Below are 19,354 nucleotides of genomic sequence, written 5' to 3'. Positions count from 1 at the left end.
AGTAACGGAGTTTTTTTTGGGTGTTTGAATACAACAACAACACACCCCCAGAGCAAACCATGCTCCTGGGCGCTGATTCAGGTTAAGTATTAAAGAATCAAAATGATTCAGGTTAAGGCTAAAAGGTAGGAAAGCAAACCTTACTGGAGCATTGCAAGTGATAATAGTCACGAGTTTCAGCTCCGCAGCCTTAATACAAACACGCGATGGAAATAATTAACACAATAGACAGTTGTATGTAGCTCAAGAACTCATTTGCCTTTGAAAACTTACCTATACATGTCCCAGTATTTCAATCGGCCGTCTTTCCCGCCGGTCATTATCACGCCAGATGTCGCTGGCGAGTCATCAAGTCTCATGTTCACGGTTTCAATCCTTGTATGAAGCAAATTAACCAATCAGTAACATTAACGCCAGAATCTCAACCAGTTTCCACAATAAGTCGCTACAAAGATACACCACACTATCTCACATATCACATCTCAATGCATGTCGAATATCCATCGTTTGTGCGCGTTGTTGCAACGTAAGACAGAAGAAAAGCGACACAGCTCCCTTCATAGACGATTTGAGTTTCAGAATTAGTGAGGTCGCAGTTTTGTTTTACATTGAGTTAAAAGCGTAGCTACAGACTACTGTCAGCCACAGACGCGAACTACACAACTATTGGACACGTTTTGAACCATTTATAGTTTCTGCATCTTTTTCGTTCATTGACGTGCTCGTACATCGCTTATTGTACCTGGTGCCACATTTTTAGTCGAAGTTACACGCTGACAAAAACAAAATGATAATGCAAGACAGTCACGCAGTGGCGTAGCCAAGGGGGGGGGGGGGTGGGGGTTACAACCCCCCTTTGGCACGCGTGTGACGTCACGATATTGAGAATGATGCTTTCAGTCTAAAAAAATTACCCAATTTTAAACAAAATTGCATTAAAAGAGCGAGTTTTGCCAATACCAAACATCTCAGCAAGGAATTAGCAACAAGAAAACATAGAGACTTAGCTTTATTTCCGAAAAGTGCCGAAGAAAACATGATCTTAACCTTTTGCTATGCCACCGGACAGCACCATTTTACAGAAATATGCGTACCCACATTTTTGTTGAAAATGCTCTCAGAATGCACCAAATTCAAAGTAATTTTTTAAAAATTTTTGGGGGAGACCCCCAGACCGCCCGCCGCTGGGTCGTCAACCCCACCCCCCTTTCAAAATTCCTGGCTACGCTACTGAGTCACGTGTTTATCGCGGAAAGCGCTACACGGCGACGAGATATTTGCCTGCAATGCACAGGATGTCGCTGCTGAATGCTTGAATATGTTTGAGCCGAGGTATCTGACAGCAATTCAATGAGATGGCTGTGTGGCGATGGTGATGTCACGCTTGCGTCACACTCACTCGGTCTCTCACCTTTCCTTGTGCGCTTTGAAGGAGCGTACTCGTGTTCCTGTGGTCGGATCCCACACAGAGACATGGCCACCTGAAGTGCAGGCCAGGAAACCTTTGCTGTAGCTCACGGCCATGATCGAGGTCGACTCACCCGTCCACAACACCTTCATGCAACTTCCATCGCTTGTGCTCCACACTCGGATCGTCTGCAACGAACCACCAAAGTCGACGTTTTACTTTGCATCGACGGTGTTTGACATGGATTGGATACCCATGACAGGAGACGACGGAAAACGCAACGCCAAGGCTGCTGAGTTTGAAGAGTTCAACTGCGTTTTACTGTTTATCCACCATCTAAACTCAGATAACAAATGGTGTCGTGGGGTCATATTATCCGGACTGGAAAACAATAGCATAATTATCGGGTAAAAATGCTACAGCGTTTACAATACAAAACAATCGCATTGTTGATAATCGCAGCTAATTGTTTCCTGAAAAGCGGCTACTCATCAAATGGTGATTGTGGTAAAATCATAAGCAGCTCAGCGATGGATTACTCAATGCGGTGTAGGAATTTAAAAAAATGCTTATCGCTCGATAGTTTCTCTGTCTGAATGTCCGCAAGAAGTGATAAAAGAAAACTAGCTTGAACTGCACAGGAAGCTTGTGAAGCAACTATCAAAACTTGGCTTTTCACATGGTTTTGCCGTCACATCATAAAGCAATAAGCAATAAAGTGATAAACTGAATGGACGTTGTTTTAACATATGTTATCAACATGTAAAGGGTGGTTTTCATCACTAGCCTCATATCCAAACAACAAACATCCTTTAGCGTGAACCACTGCGAGATTGTCGGACCTCAAGCACCACATACGGGCATCAGCCGCTTGCTAGTTTCAAAATAAGAAACAGGATGTTGGCGACGACAACCCAGACAGGAAAACCACTCTTTTTACATTAAAACCGATGTAGGAAAAACAGATTGATTAAAAGTAACTTTTAAAAGACGAAAATATTAAACGAGAAGGTAAAACAATGCGGTAGAGGAACTATTAAGGACAGATCATGCAAAAGCATTTTTACAGTGATATTAATGTAAAATGAACAGATTTCACTTGTTTGAATAGAAAGAAGCCTCGTCACTCTCAAATGAAAGATCACAAACTGCAAAGATATCATTTTTACAACGCTTCAACATCGCTGGACGTTGAAATGATCTCAAAACGGCGACGTTTGCTGCATGAGAATCAGTATGTTGTGAGATGGTATATTGTAACAGACAAACAAAATAGACAGAGAAAAGTAGAGAAATTGCAAAAGCTGATAAACCTAGCCTTTTGCATAAATCTATTACCAGCAGATCGTGAAAACTGTTTGCTTTGTTAAAAGAATGCAGAGTCGGCCGTTGCGAACAAATTGCACCATGTTTCACCAACACAATGTTATTACACATTGAATAGATGTAACAGCATTTCTTACCATAGCATTGGTACTTACTCGGTCTGCTGATCCTGAAAATATCCTTGTAACGTCATCATCAGCGTCCAAGGCGAAGATCGCTGAAGTGTGACCAGTCAGGGTCAGCTGCAAGGTGCAGTGGCGAACGTCCCAGACTTTGATCTGAACAAAAACATAAACATCGGCCTTTTGAATGAAGAGATTACACAGACAACCTTGAAAGCTTTTACGTAAGCCCAATTATTTTCTGTTGTTTAATATTTCAGTGTCATATACAGCAGTTAAAATACATTTTCATTCGCTAATGTGAAATTGAGAAAGTATAATAATATCCCTACCATACAGTTAGCATTTATGAAAAAAAATTAAACGTCAATACAATAGCGTACAAAGCAGAGAGACTGAAAGTCATTCGCTAATCGTTTGCAGCAATTGGTAGATTTAGAAAGCTACGATAAAAAAAATTGAATTGTTTTTCTACACAAGCAAAATTGCAATCAGATTGTCTTTGACTAAAAGCTAATGTTCGTGGCATGAAATCTTAACCTGTGCTTTTCTGCGTCTGATAACATTAAAACGACGACACGGATTACAGGCAAGGTTATGCGCTGATTAATCTTCGGCCTGCCAATGCCCAACGCTTGAAACTACTATTGATATCTTAACAACGTAGTCGACGGCTAGGGAATTTGCAAGTTGCCGCTTTATCATTGCAGCAGTGGTCAGTGCCGCTGCTGCATATCGCACTACAAAGCTAGAGCATCAATATTCATAGACCAGCAACAAAGCCAGTAGAGGATTACTGGACGGGCGAGCTTGTAAGTGGCACTTGCAAGCTCTCTACATGAGGGTATGGAATAGATTCAAGGACAAGGCTGTTTACAGAATTAAACGCAACAACCGAGTTTCATAAAAATAAGAACAGTGTGGGGAAATTAGCTGTTATTTTCGTAACATTATTTGACTATGAAATAGATTGAGTTTCGTTTTTAGCAGCATGATCGTTGCTTACTTCACAATGTAGATACGAACGACCTGTTGTAGCCTGATGCTGCGGGTTCGCTGCGGTGGTAGCGGCTTAGACTTTATTTGATCAGATAAGAATACAGCACAGGAATATGAAACCTGGCTTATGAGTTGGACAGCAAGCGTGAAAGACGTGTGAATATATTTTAACACGTTCTAGACAAGTTTTAATCTGAAAAAATGCAGCAATCTGGCAGCGGAAACCGTTATGATCAGTTTGGCACGGCACAGTTTGACTAAGACGAGCTTATTACAACTATTTTGAATTTCACATGCTTATTGCTTACTTGCTTCTTAATATAGAAACACTTATGCTGAGATGATACTACAGACACGTAACATCAATAAGATGAGAAAGGAAACATTTCCGAACGCTTTAATATTTTTTTTATCATGGTAACATTTATATACAGGCCATGCCAACATACAGCTTCAAATTTGACTAGAGGGCAGAGGCCGATCTGTTAGTAGCCAAAATCGCCAGTATAGGTTTATAGTTTGAGTAGTAGTAGCCCAGTTATAATCCGGTGATGTCCCCGTCACCGAGGGTGGCGGGGAACATTCAACTCCAAGTGCCGCAATCGCCTTCACACCCTGCCTCCACATCAACCTGTCTAACGCGTTCTCTCTTGTCAAGCCCACCTTGCTGCTTTCTTCCTCAACTTGCCTTTTCCACGTTTTCTTGGGTCTTCCTTGTTTTCTATGACCCTCCACTTGCAACTCCAGCACTCTTTTCAAAACATCATCTTCATCCCTTCTCAGAACATGCCCGGACCACCTCACTCCATTCGCCAACTTAACAACATTTTCATTCACCCCAAGCAAGTTCATAAGTTCTTCGGTATTCCTTATTTCCTTTTCAGTCCACGGCTTCGTCTCCAAGAAACGTCACAATCATGATAATCGTTCATGATCTCAAGTCAGAGGCAGCAGCTGAGCAATGTCCACCACACTATCCAAGGTTGTCAGGTGGCCTAAAATTCGGACACAAAACGATAGAGCGGCCTACTTTCATATGCTGTGTCCGGCGGTTAGCAAATCATTCAGACACTCACTTGTGCCAAAGTTTAGTTTCCTGCGACATCAATGAAATACCGGATCATGAACAAACATTTGTTTTATTATATTATTTGTCTTAAAATGTCAAAATTTGAGATTAATACTGTCCAAAATCATCCAGGATTACATGGCAACCCTGATACAAACCACTCATCAATAACGAAAGGAAACAAATAACGCTTTATCGCTCCGCGTGGCATGCATCACAACCATAGCCGTAGGAGATGGGGGGGCAGGGGGGGCGGTCGCTCCCCCGCTGAAAAAAAAACGCCGCGAATTTGGGCAAAAATCTGCACTTATTTGGACAAATCAATCTTATCGTGATGTTTTGACATTTTTCCAGTTTAGAAAGTTTACGTAATTGTTATAATTTATGAGATATATACATTAATATTTCCAATCAATTATGTAAAATGCATTTTCATCTGTTTTGAAAGTTGTTGCATGTGATACGTATTGCAATTTGGGCAGAATGATAAGTTTCAATTCAACACCTGCAAAAAGTAAAGTGCAAAAGAACATAATTGGCAAGCAAAGTTAAGCTTAATAGTACTGATATTCACCAGCATGTACGTAGGCTGTATTTCTTCACAGGTGAGATTTGTAAGCTTGCTAGGTAGCCTACTAATAACCTACTAATAACCTTAAATGGTTTTTGCTTTTTACTTTATGTCTTACTAATGTAGCTATTTCTAAAATTATATTTGGGCAAAAATGTCCAGTTATTGGGAAAATCAATCTTACCATGAGTTTTCAAAATCTTTCTAGTTTAGAAATTTGTTTATAATGTTGCATTTTGTATGAAATACATTAACATTTTTCTTTAAATGTTAAATGTAGTGTCATCAAATTTGGAACTTTTGTATTTGGTACAGTATATTGCAATTTGGGCAGAATGTTAAGCTTTGATTCAGTACATATCTGCAAAATGTAAATGTAAGAAAATGCAATTAGCAAGCAGAGGTACCGGTAAGCTTATTACTGATGTTCACTAGGATATACACTACATTTCTTCATTGGTGGAATTTTGAAACCTTGCTGGGTAGCCTACTGGTAATCTTATGAGGTGTTTTGCTTCTTTCTCTATATTCTACTATTGTATTTATTTGTAAAAATATTTGGGCAAAAATGTCCAGTTATTGGGAAAATCAATCTTACCATGAGTTTTCAAAATCTTTCTACTTTAGGAATTTGTTTATAGTGTTGCATTTTGTATGAAATACATTACCATTTTTTCTTTAAATGTTAAATGTAGTGTCATCAGTTTTGGAACTTTTGTATTTGGTGTATTGCAATTTGGGCAGAATGTTAAGCTTCCATTCAGTATATACCTGCAAAATCAATCTTAGGCTACTATGAGTTTTCAACATCTTACCAGTTTAAAAACTTTGTATATTTGTTATAGTGTAGCCTAATATTTTGTATGAAATACATTAAGATTTTCCTATGAATGTAAACTGTGCCATCTTCAATTTTGGAAACTATTGTTGCAATTTGTAGAGAATGTTAAGCTTCGTTTTAGTATCTGTGAATTTTCCAGTGTTTGATTTCATGTTTTTGTGAACTGAACTTGTGGGCTACACTACAGTTGAAATGTTTTCTATACGGTATACATAAAAATTATTTTTTGTATTAACTGCTGTTTGTCTTTGCCAGTCCTAGGGTTGATATGCTCAGCTATTTACCATATATGACACAGTACATATTATAGTAATCAATGATCAAAATAATATATAGGCAAGTGTTAATGTTATGTTGCTTTGGCATCCAATTCATGCAGTTGATATCAGGCAATGTAGACACTAGACCAGGGATGGCGAACCTTTTTTAGTGCATGGGTCACAAAAGAGACCTTAATTCTTGAAAAAGCAAAAGTGGGTCATACATTTAATTACATGTTAATGCGAAACTTGCTGCTGCATCTTCTCGGCAAGTCTTATTATCCTTGGTTGGTAATCCGTAGTTTAACTTCACACATGTAGCACTCATATCTGAGCTGAGACGATTCCGTGTGCTTGATTCAGGGATATCTATAACTACGGGATTGGAAACTCTATCCAGTGCTATACATCAGTAGGGTCATCACATTACTACGACTACAGAAAGATTAACAAAATAAAATATCGACTAAAAGATATACAAAATTCGATTTTACAATAATAATACAAAATTTACACTCACATTAAAGCTTAATTGATTATAAAAGTACATTTACGCTGCTAGAAAAAAAAATGATGAATCCAAAAAATGAAAGAATGCAACTAGTCCAAAAACCGCCTACTGTTGTTCTTTAGCATTTTGGTTACTGCAAATCGGATCAGAAGTAAACGAGGAGTGTTCAGCAATCAGTGAAATATGCTGTTGTATCATCAATTTGTTCACAGACCAATCCAGTACGAAACCAATCCGTTTACGATGTCATCAGAACTTAAACCAATAGCCATTCTGGAAATTTTTTAAGCACCAAACAAAATACATCATGACTGCACTAATGGAATACAAACAAATAAACAAACCAGGCAAGCGTAGTCCTTACAATTTACTGCATGTGAATTGATTGTTACACTTTTGGTTGTTTGTTAACCTACTACTTGCTGCCCTTTGAGGTCAATTTATGTGATTATTTATCAAAGCAGCGCCCAAAGAAAAGTGACCCTACTGGTGTATAAAATGGTTTTGAGTTCCACATAGTTTCCAATCCCGTAGTTATAGATATCCCTGGCTTGATTGTATAAAAATTCATGTGAGAAAATAAAGATTCGCACGAATATGAAGAACCAAACAACGCAGAGCTACCGCAAATCTTTTCATAGTTTCAAACGAATTTTGCAAGGAGTTCCACTCTGTAAGAATTATATTTTCAGCATGGTTTTCAACAGCAGGAAAGTCACAACCATCCATATCCGTTTTCATTTCAATTTTTTGTAGGAGATGATTTAAGTCTACAAATTTTGTTTTCCAAACTGCACTTTCTTGAAAGTCCATCATTTCCATTTCGAAATTGTAAAGACGAAACCATTCAAAGTTTGATAATAATTCAAGATTTTCAAATTGAAGTGCATGCGGGAAAAGAATGAACTGCAATGTAGTATCTAGCTTTCGGAACTGGGTAAATCTATCTGACATTACATTTTTGGCCTCTTTCGTCAGTAAAACATACTTGTTGAGTGCAGTTTGCTTTTGTTCATAAGTTAAATTGGTGCTGGTAAAGTGGTTCAAAAACTGAGGAAAATATTTCAGTTGACCTTGTTCAAGGTCTACAGAAAAAATAACGAGTTTCTTCTCAAATGCTTTAATGTGCCCAAACATGGATAATACAATATTTCCACAGCCTTGCAATTCAGTATTTAACTTATTGTAATGCATTGTGAAATCAGCGAAAAAATGTAAATCATTCATCCACGTACTTTCGCTTAACTCTGGATATTTTTGATTTTTTTCAGCTAAAAAAAGTTGTACTTCTTCCAACAAATCGCTGTAAAACATTACCACAACTTAAGTTGTGTCAGACTGCTATATGGCAATTCGGTACGGTACTAGATTAAAATAGGGTGGGGTCTTATTACAAATATTTAGTGAAACATTTATTCTTTGCTGAAATATTTGTTTAAATTTCGTTATTTAAAAAAGACAAGTGGGTCACTTAAAATCTGTGATGGGTCACTTCGTGACCCGCGGGTCAGTGGTTCGCCATCCCTGCACTAGACAGTATTGATGATGTTGTCTGTATTTTCTGGCAAGGATTGAGTTTGAAGTTATTACGTATATGAGTTATTTTGGTTCAGTGCCTGCGATTTCAGTAGTTGCTTCATCATGAACTTAGAATATCTTGGTACAGTAATGATGTTAATGAAAAAACATTGGCTATAACTTCACTGTAATATGAAATCAATATTCATACTAATAGCAACTTAGTTTTGTTCAAAGGTGCAAAATTTGATGTGCATAGTATGATAAACTGTATAATTCTTTTCTGGTTGTAAGGTTTTAAGTAGCATGGATTAAGTAATGTTACTAGTTTGATAAGTAAATAGGTTGTCATTTGAGATTTTTTCAATGCAAATTTACGAATCTTGACTCTTGATTTTTTGAACTACACCCAGAGATGGGCAAGATCACCAGTATTGGTGATCTTGAAGATCAAGATCACCAAGAATAGGTGATCTTGAAGATCAAGATCACCAAACTATGTGATCTTGAAGATCAAGATCGTGATCTTGAAGATCAAGATCACTTTCAAGATCACTTTTTGTGTACTTGAAAAAAAAATGAAGTTTTTGATCAATGATGTTGGAAAAAATAATAACTATAAGCAATCTGGGTAAAGGTATATAGTTGGTATTGCTAACTTTTACTTTTAACTACTCGATCGCTGGCCTAAGAATTGTAATAAGTTAGTGACTGTTGCTATTATAGGCCTATCAATTGTTGACGTAGTTTGCTTAGAATCGCAACGTCACCCCCAAGGCAGAGGTTAATTACAGTAGTTCTGAAAAGTCGCAAAATTTGCAATTAGTTTTATACTTTTTATTTATAATAAATAAATAAAAATAAAGTTTAAATAAACCGCATCATTTTTTACCAAATTTTTGTCTGGTTCATGTGGGAGTTTTTATTCGTGTTACTAAGTAGTTTTAACTTTCACTGCATTATGTAAATGTTTATTGCACCATTTACCCACCTGGCAACTTTGATACTGTTGTCTGCTATCAAAAAAGTTCAGAGGTTTGCGGTCCGACAAACCGCTCCATACTCAGACCCTAAACAAGTCTTGGTCTGGTTGATTTGCTGCAATAAACCACTTTACATGACCAAAGTCGGCTAGAATCCAGATTTTTTAACACCGCCATTCTAGACTTTTGAAACATCTAAAATTGGGTCAATAAAAACAAACATTTCTTTAAAATTCACATTAAATCATTTTTTATTATACGTCAACATAAAGTACACGGAAGTTGACTTCTTCATTATGACCAACACAGAAAAATTTTTCAATTTTGAAATGGCAACACTGACCAGATTTGATGGAGACTTTAAATCGTCTTTTGTTGGGCACATATCATATTAACAGTGGCTTAATGTTAGTAGTTGCCACTAACTACTTTGTACAGTACGAGTTCTAAAAAAATGCCTCTATGTAGGAAGTAAAATTCAATTTTAAAGTGATCTTGATCTTATTGTTCTTCAAGATCAAGATCACACAAAAAAAAGTGATCTTAGATCAAGATCACCAAAAAAAAGTGATCTTGAAGATCAAGATCACGCCCATCTCTGACTACACCATCTTTGTAATGAAAAGATTCAGCTACTTTTGGTTTGGCTTTTTATTGCAATTGAGCTAGAGATTTTGAAATGATCTGACGACTTGGATATTTAGCCACTGTTGTCCAGTTATTGTTGAGTTCTCGGTTTAAATTGTTGTTGAATCCAGGTAGGCCTAATATGTATACATATTTTTGTGCCACAAGAAAATTATTTCAATTTGATGGTTTATTTAGTTTAAAGTTAATTCAACCTTGTTTTGCTAAGTTGAACGTTTTGCTGCCTGTGTTTTTGTACACCGCCAAGTTGATGATTATGGAGTTCTTAGACTGCACTATCTCAGAGGTTGTGAGTAATTTTATGTTTTTGAAAATATATACGCAAAGACACAATTTGGGCAAAATTTGTTCGCCCCCCCAAAATGTTTTACTCTCCTACGGCTATGATCACAACATTAGTGAAAATTACAAGGCGATACATGAACAGCGAACGTATCAAACAGGAAAGAATAGATTTACACAAGGAATTTTTTCACATCAGCAAAAACCTTTGTTCGTATGATGTTCCGTGTATCATGGAGCCGCTTATGCTCAATCCTACCAAACACTTTGCGAATGCTGCACTTCAAGCATAGCTAAAAACGCCTAGATTAATCCGAAAGTGAGGTAACTTGGTCACCTTGGTTACCAAAACGTCAAAACTACAAACTGACAGACGATAAGAAATTATGAAAGCACAACAGCGAATTCCGTTCAACGTTCGTTTTCAAGCATTGATTCAAAAAAGGGCGAAAAACAAATTCGCACAATTGCTAGCTCTGTACACAAACATCTTCTTTAACCGGAAGTTCAATGAGATTCTTCGTGACCACCATGTTTCTCAAGCTATGCTAACGCTGCATTCGTAAACAAAACTGACTGCTAAGCGGTAGCCTATACTATATCGTCGAGGCTTGTAAAAACATAAGGTAACAGCAATGCTCCAGGAAAGTGTATAGTTCCGGGCTACGTGTGAGAACGTTTAGCGGTATTGCATAAGAGATTAGATAAACATCAACAAACTTAAGGCTACAAGACGGTCAGACTCATAGTTCATTCTAACGATGCACATTGCGCAAGCAGGGGTTTACATCGCATACAAAGATTCCTGACTTGTTGACAAAACGAATATGATTTCGAGCTGTCTCGGCGAGTCAAAAACGGGCAAATATTGCCTTCGTTGGTTCAGACAATCAGTTGCCACAAAATCAACAGGTTTGCAGCATTAGACGTGATCTCAAATATGATCACGCGATGTGTGCTGTCAAGGTGGCAGGTTGGAATTTCGCTGAGGATAGAATGGTGTGAAACAAAATGGCAGAGCAGTTCGTAGCAAAAAACAACTGTTTAACATGCGGTGTTTAACATTTAACAAGTGCATGTATTGTATTAGTTCAGTAAACACGATTAAGACGAGGTGTGAGTCTAATTAGTTTTAAACAGACATAGCAAAAAAGAGATAAGGTAAAGTAACGAGCAAAACGGTTGGAACGCCTGGTTAGTGGTTATTCTAATCAAAAAATAAAGAGCACAAAATATAGATACTAAATTCATGCTTAGCAAGCAAACGTTTCGAAAATTATACTGTCTTCATCTTCAGTACTAAAAATGTGAATTCACTTCAGCGCATTCATAAACTGGAAAGATTATAACGCATAAATTGCCGCATAAACTGGGAAGATTGAAACGCGATAATGCAGTTGATCATTAACTAAACTGCTTACTTGACCTACATAAGTAAAGTGGTTTGGTAGTGATCAGTCTTCGTGATTGCCCTGAGACATCACTTCTGCGCACTAAGCAAAGTCAAGGATACCCACCAACGAGTCATTTGACGCTTCATGATGACGATGTTAAACTTGCGGTGAGCAATGCCAAAGACAACGAATCAATAGGCTACTTTTTATTATTGATAGACATCTGCAGGCGTCGAATCAATGCTAAAAAGGTTTGATTAGGTTGGCTGGGGTAATCAAAGGCAATATGCCAAAATTATTTTGAAACTGTTTTTGCTTATATTGATAAGCAAAAACTGTTTCAATTCAATTTTTGGATAATTTGAAAACAAGTTTTATTTGCTTACTTTTTAGATCGGTTCAATCCATTCATCAAGCTTGTTCATAATTAATTAATGACATTTTTGTCATCACTTCTGTTGCAGGCTAGATATTACGTAAACATCGTATTGGCATTTCATCACTTACAGTTAGTAGGTAACGATCCGAAAAAAGTTTACGACTAGATTAAAAGATGAACTAGCATGTGAGTCTTTCATGATACCTTGGACCTTTGAAAGAAGCAGGGGAAAAGATCATACAGGAACAAGTCAGCCGCTTGCAGTAGCGGCGCCACGGGGTGGACATGTCCACCCCACTCCTCTTTAGAGTCGATTTTGTAATTCCTCGAGATCCGATGAGAAAACTTGGGGGGTGTATGTGGGGGGGTTAGGGGAGCCTAGTGACAGCGTCATAAATTAATTTCAACTTCTTACGTATGAATTACTATTAGTTTTGCAGCATTGACTTACACGAAGAAATGAAGATTCTTCATTGTTATCGCTCTGTTGTATTGATTGATGATTGTAGTTTAATTTTACCATTTTGAGGTGATGGCTTTTGTCACGTCACAGCTGAGACACAAGCTTTTGTGGTGTTTGCTAGTTCACCACGTTTTTTTTTTTGTTCCGTAATTGTGACGTAACAATCAAGATATAGAATTAATGGAAAGAGTCGATGGCCACCCTCAGAAGCCAAAATCTTAAATCAGTAATCATTCATGAGTTAAGTTTAAGTGAAGGTTGATTTTATTTGGCTCGAAGAGGTAGCCTAATTGGAATATTGCTGTCTTGCTATTTATCGAAATGTCTGAAAGGGATCCGGCGTCTGAAGTGATCCACAGCGATAATCGCAAATTTGTTGTTACATCTGACCCGATTCAGCCCCTGATAGTTTTTCCGCAGTCGGAGCAGTGCAAAAAGAATTACCGATTTCAAAAGAAATGGTATTCAGAGTTTGGGTGGGTGGAGTACTCGACTTCGAAAGATGCTGCATTTTGTTTTATGTTTGCGCATCGAAATCAAATTACCAGTGAAACCACCACGTCGGCTGAGCGATGCCGCTACCTACCCAGCCAATTCCGAGATGTTCAAACATTATTGACAGGTTGCAACAGTCTTCCATGGAGTGAATCTGAATCCATTACAGCATGTTTAAGGGGCCACCCAATAAATTTTTATGAGGCCGCCTATCATTGCAGCAGCTTTATCACATGAAATAACGACATGCTTGCTAACATCAAGATCGTATAGTCGGCAATTCTATGGACCGCAGAGGAAATGTATGGGAGCGTTTGGCCCCATAAAACGCCTTAAAACACTGGTTATAACCAGCGAAAACTGAATTTTGATATGTCACCAAGATTTTGGTAATTTTTGATACCTTCGTACTTTATAAAACGGATCATTTCCGTTTTATCTATTCTATTGTTCATAATTCAGAGTGCTCTCAATGGAAAACGAGCTTTTTCCCCCTTGCAATTTCTTTTGTTTATTTTTCACTAAATTTCACAACCGAGCTGCAGTGAATCACATTGCAATCGGTAATATTAGTGAACATACTTTACGCTAGTAGGCTATATTACCTCGAAATATTTTTGTCCACCCCACTCATTTTTGGCTGGCGCCGCCCCTGGCCGCTTGAATACCAAATCACTTAATAAGAGCTTCCCCATTAACGTTTCTAACTTGCATGAGCAATGGAGAAGGTTAAGTAAAAAGTTGAAGCAACATAAATCAATTCTGTTTGAACCTGAAGTCAAAGATCCTCTTTGAAAAGTACATTCGAGCGTCGGCGTGAAATGAAGGCTTCTGTCTATTGAAATTAAATTCTACTGTTTTTATTCAGAATCAGATAGAAAATGTAAATAAGTTGTGAGGCTACCGGTTAAAAATGCTCATGAAATATGAGCGTCCCCCTGATGGGGGCTGGGGTTGGGTGGTCACATTCACCGCCTGTCTTACATACGCCATCGTTTGGTCCGTTCCCAGGGGGTACAGCGTGCTATTTAAGGACTTTCAAGAAAATTTCCATTCAACAAATTACGAAACATCGTGGATTACATCCCTGATGGTCGGGTTCCTTGCATGTGGCAGTAAGTCCAGTTTTCATTTAATAACTAACTTTAAAGTTCGTGTACAGTATCAATGCAATTAAAGTAACACTTCAACCTCCAATTAACATGAACCAAGAAAATACCAATCTTTTTTACAATAAATTATGAAAAATACGAGACGGGAATTTCCATACAGATTTTTGATGCTAGGGTCGTACTGAACACTGAATGTTTTCGTTGTAATATCCTGACGGATGCATTGCATGGTGGTTCAAAAGTTTTTTCAGAACTTGGCGTAAAGGCAAAGCAGTCGATCTTTTGAGACCACTTTCAAGCAAGCCATTTAGTGTCTTGTCAGAATACAACTGCATGTTCTCTATCGATATCAAGCCCACGTCAGTCCGGTTGTCTTTCACCCATCACACAGAAGACCAACATTCAAAACTCATCATTTCATGTTAGTCCGATACAAAAAAAAACTTGTTTGCATCTTCCTTCCTGCATAGGCTTGTGACAGAAGTTTTGTTACAAAGTATTGTACATGTAGTCTGAACTTGACATCCACAAATGACGCGTTACAATAACGCATGGGTGTGTAAAATCATTCGGAAACTTTTCAATCCACTCCCTTTGAAAAACTTTGATTCATACCCGATACTCGAGCGCTAATGCAAACTCCCTAATGCAAACACCACTAGACTGTAGGTTACATATGCCAAAAATAGGAGATGTTTGCATAAGCAGACGAGTCTACTGCTTATGCATACAACTGCTTCAGTGCTCCTAAGTTAGCGTATTGTTTGTCAGCATTGGCAGGTAGTCTTGTGACCAGCATCGCGGGCCCACGCGCCACCATGATGATGGGAGGAGCGATTTCTTGCACAGGAAACATCATCATATCTCAAGCCCAGTCGTTGTCTACAGCCTACTGTGGAAGCATGATCAGTGGTAAAGAAACTAGAAGAATATTGATCAATGATATAATTGTCATTTTCGCAATAGCAGTTGTTGTCGTCAAACATAATCGATCGCATTAAACCTTATAGTGTCGTAGTACATCTTGTCGTTAAGAAATTCATTGGAGTTCTTGGTTCAGAACTTTAGATGGCCGGTGAACAATGATGCTGTCACGTTCCTAACAGCTAGTAAATAAGAAACCTAACTGTATATTTCTGGAAAAATCGTCTATAGGTTGCAAAGCAGCGGTACACGTGAAACCTAACCGGTAAATAAAATAGCTGTGATGTCATTACTCTGCGCGTCAGTGCCGTTCAGAAAAGGCTTATCTCTTCAATATTTTAAGCTCAATTTGCAATTAGGGACCACAACAATAATACTTTACGTAATTACGGCTAAAGCTGCGCAATTAATTTGCTTGCTGTTTAATTGTTAATAGTGTTCTCGCTGTGGACGTCTTTGCTAGCTGCTTACTACACGATACGGAAATAGAACGTAATTATTGTGCAATGAACATTCCAATTGAAAAAAGTTGATTTTAATCCGTTGAATATTCAGGCATCGGATTTGGATTTGCGTACTGCAGTGGTCCATCGCAAATCGGGATGTATTTTGATAAGAAAAGGTCCATAGCTTTCGCTATCGCATCGATTGGATCACCCGCCTATGGGATTGTCATGCCTCTTCTGCTCGTGGCTCTTGCCCAAGAGTTTGCATGGCGGGGAGCAATCCTGGTGGCAGCCGGGATCTGCCTCAATTTAGCAGTTGGAGGAGCTTTCTTGAGACCAGTACTGATTTTTGGAACAGATTCAATTGGAAAATGTGACTGCGAAGAAATTTCTGATGATTCTGGGTCTGCTGCAAACTTAAAAGCAATCGAAGCCTGTGACAGAAAGTCACAGTTTAACAAGATGGCAGCCGTGGAAGACAAAAATAGCTCACAAGCGCTCAGCGATCTCCAATATCCTATGGTAGACACAATGGGCTTCTTGCAGATCATATCAAAATCCACCAGTAATTTGTATTTAAATAACATTGATAGAAATCGCTCATGTCTTGAAGATGTGTCCGTTTCGCTTCCTCACTTGCCAGGTGAGGTGAAAAACAAGGATCCCAAGACCAGAAACGTTGTCTTCCACAAAGCGTTGCTCAGTGAAGATAACATGAACGTAACAGATCACGCCATCACTGGAGGAAATCTTGAAGAGAAACAGATTCTTCATAGAAAGGAAAACCAGAATAACTCAGACAAAATAAGCGACACTTCAACAGAGAACTTCCGAACGTTTGACAATGCCAACCACGATGCTATTCATCATCAAAACAATCGCGTGATGGAACTGTTGCGTCCATATGCAATGTTATTGAAGCATTGGAGGTTTATGCTGTTTGCACTGGTCGGATTTTTAGATTATCTCGTTCGTTTAGTTCCTACCTCGTTTATTGTTGTTCACGCACAAACACAAGGACTCGATAAAGAACAAGGTGCAATGTTGCTGGTTGTGTTTGCGATATTCGATAGCACCATTCGACCAATCTCAGGTGAGAACGCATTAGTAGGCGCGGTTCAACTTACCGCCTATCAAAGGTATCTTAAAGCTACATGTCACAATTAAAGCCCAAGGCAATTGAAACCCCAGTAACTTTGGTCTGAAGTAACGTCTGAACTGCTACATTGAATGTGAGTTGACGCATAATCTAAAACAACATTATTTTGTAGACAATATGAAGATGTTTGTAGAACTATGCAGGGTGTCTGCGATTCTGTTTCGAATAACACAAAATATTTAGACAACAAATTTAATAATCAAGATATTTGCAAAAGTAAAAACACCAGAAAACACTCTGTTGGTTGTATTCAAAGCTTGCCACAGTAAAGAAGCGATAACAAAAACTATTTTTCTAAAGATTTGTTTTCACAGGTTTCACAACAAATCGTCTGCCACAAGCAAAACTACGGCAAGGCATAGAAATATTTTTATTTGGTTCGGCTCAAGCAACCATGTTCATGCTCAACATGCTGGCCCCTCATGCGACCAGTTTCCTCACGCTTGCCATCTACATGGCAATGTATGGCATCACAAATGGACTCAACTCAGCATGGTGCTTCCCCATACTGTCACGACTTGTACCAGCCAATCACCTTCATCACGCAGTGGGCGTGTTTCACTTCTTTTGCGGGATTGGTCTGTTATCCGGACCCCCGTTTGCAGGTTGGCGATATTTTGCTCACTTTGTGATTTTATCCTGATGAGGGAACAAAGGGGTGCATGTATTTTATAAACACTTCCACTAAATCAAACCGATATGTCCTATTGTAGTTCTGGAGAAAAATGGAGTATTAAAAAGGTCCGATTCATCCGCAGTTAAATCATCGATTGAGACAAGCAACTATATAAATATTGGAATTATTGAGGACCTCAAATTTTCAAAAAAATAGTAACGTCAATGTAATTTCCATGACCTACGTCACAATCGTCACATAACTATTATTATTATTAATTTAAAGTTTGCTTGCTTGCAGGATTCCTAGCTGACATCACTGGACATTACTACGCAGTTTTCTACTTCACGTCGATAGCAATGCTGTTTTCTTGTGGATTTGCGTGGTTGCTATACTTCCTCACAAGAAGATACGGAATAAAGGCCGAATGAGAAGTCAGCATTGCAAGCTACTTGAAGATCACGATGCAACATCAAGAGACCAGTTCTGGCTACTTATGGAACGGTATAAACAAGGAACTGTGCGCGTTTGGAAAGCCACCGGAATCCAAAGCTACCCAATTAAGAGTTTGAAAAAAGAACTATTCAAACAACACATCGTTTATTTCCTGCAAATTAAAGATTGCCGTCGTGACCTAAAAGTATGGAACAGTGGCTCAATTCTGCTTGGAGGAACCAGGGTTATGTTCGGAGGCATGAATGCTTCCAACAGTTGAGAAAAGTAGCAAATGTCCAAAAGTTTGTCAATGTGGCCCATTCAATCGAATCCTTGCTCACGTATTTGATCAGTTGAGCTCGAATCACCCAGCTACTAAAGTTGCACTTTTGACAATATAAAGGCAACGTTTGCTAGCTCGGTGCTGTATTTTACAGAAATAAAAATTAATACAAGTTTAGGCGGTACTGAAAGACAGACTACAGCACTGAACAGAGACATTATTCACGTCCAAGTTTGGCCAACAGCATATTTTTATTACCAAGCTGCGAAAGTTGTCATTTCAAATGCCTGGGTCCTTTACCTCAAAAGTGTAAATAAAGTTTGCACAAAGTAACTTTTTTTCGAACAATCCACCAAAATCAATGTTTGCATTCTGATCAAACAGAAGGCGTTATGACGCCTCACATTTACAGTCATCGCAATCATCAACGCTTCTTCTATTTCACATGAAATAAACAATGAAATAAGAACCTAAATACGGACTGTCTGTCTGTAAAGTGAAATACGCGCGTCCAAGGTACAAAACGCAATGTTTCGTTATATTAAAATGTTCATTGTTTTACCGTGATTCGTGGGAGCAGCAGTCTCCATGCATTTGCAAAAAAATGGTTAGCAATAACTTTCCCAAATAAGCACTCTGTGCTGCATCAATAAAAAGTTTTGGTTGGTTCCGCTTTGTCGCACTGTTTTGTGGCAATAAATAATGCACAACCACAGGTGTGCAATTACTGTCTTCAGAGATTAGTAACTTTGTTTATTTAAGATAGTGCTAGATAGCGTCAGAGGTGAGAACTGGAATCAAATCTTACAATGAATTGATATGCAACAATGTGCAGTGTTATGTAACTGGTTGCCTGTTACTTTCGCATTCTTTAAAGTACCGTTACTGTTACTGAGAACATGGTCAACAAACAAGTTACTGAGAACATGGTCATTGGTCAAATACTTCACTCGGGCTTGTGAGATTTGTCACTTTAACTCGATTGGTGGCTGGCAAAGTTCGTGATTAAAGATTTGTTGTAGATATAGTAATTAAAATGTAAGGTGACATTTTTGTCGTATCCGGGCATAGGCCCGGTAGTTGCAGATTAAGAGTAGACGGGAAGGCAAG

General features: G+C 38.4%; 2 protein-coding genes across 2 annotated transcripts in view; one reads left to right on the top strand and one right to left on the bottom strand.

The window, feature by feature from the left end:
• The window catches only part of LOC145779712 (uncharacterized), a 31,551-nt gene that overhangs the window by 2,101 nt on the left and 10,096 nt on the right, over window positions 1–19,354 (bottom strand). The window contains exons 11-13 of the mRNA XM_082591349.1: window positions 2,890–3,012; window positions 1,412–1,596; window positions 274–375 (exon numbers count right to left, since the gene is read on the bottom strand). Coding sequence (XP_082447475.1) covers window positions 274–375; window positions 1,412–1,596; window positions 2,890–3,012 — 410 coding nt within the window. The remainder of the gene's footprint in view (window positions 1–273; window positions 376–1,411; window positions 1,597–2,889; window positions 3,013–19,354) is intronic.
• On the top strand, window positions 14,183–19,137 carry LOC145779713 (monocarboxylate transporter 2-like). Its single transcript, XM_082591350.1, has 5 exons — window positions 14,183–14,384; window positions 15,153–15,293; window positions 15,861–16,844; window positions 17,225–17,515; window positions 17,827–19,137. Exons 1-5 carry the CDS (start codon window positions 14,183–14,185, stop codon window positions 17,955–17,957), a joined length of 1,749 nt encoding a protein of 582 aa, XP_082447476.1. The 3' UTR covers window positions 17,958–19,137.

Source organism: Aplidium turbinatum, chromosome 11 (assembly GCF_918807975.1).
Source record: "Aplidium turbinatum chromosome 11, kaAplTurb1.1, whole genome shotgun sequence".
Taxonomy (NCBI): domain Eukaryota; kingdom Metazoa; phylum Chordata; class Ascidiacea; order Aplousobranchia; family Polyclinidae; genus Aplidium; species Aplidium turbinatum.
This window is presented reverse-complemented; position numbering and strand designations above follow the sequence as displayed.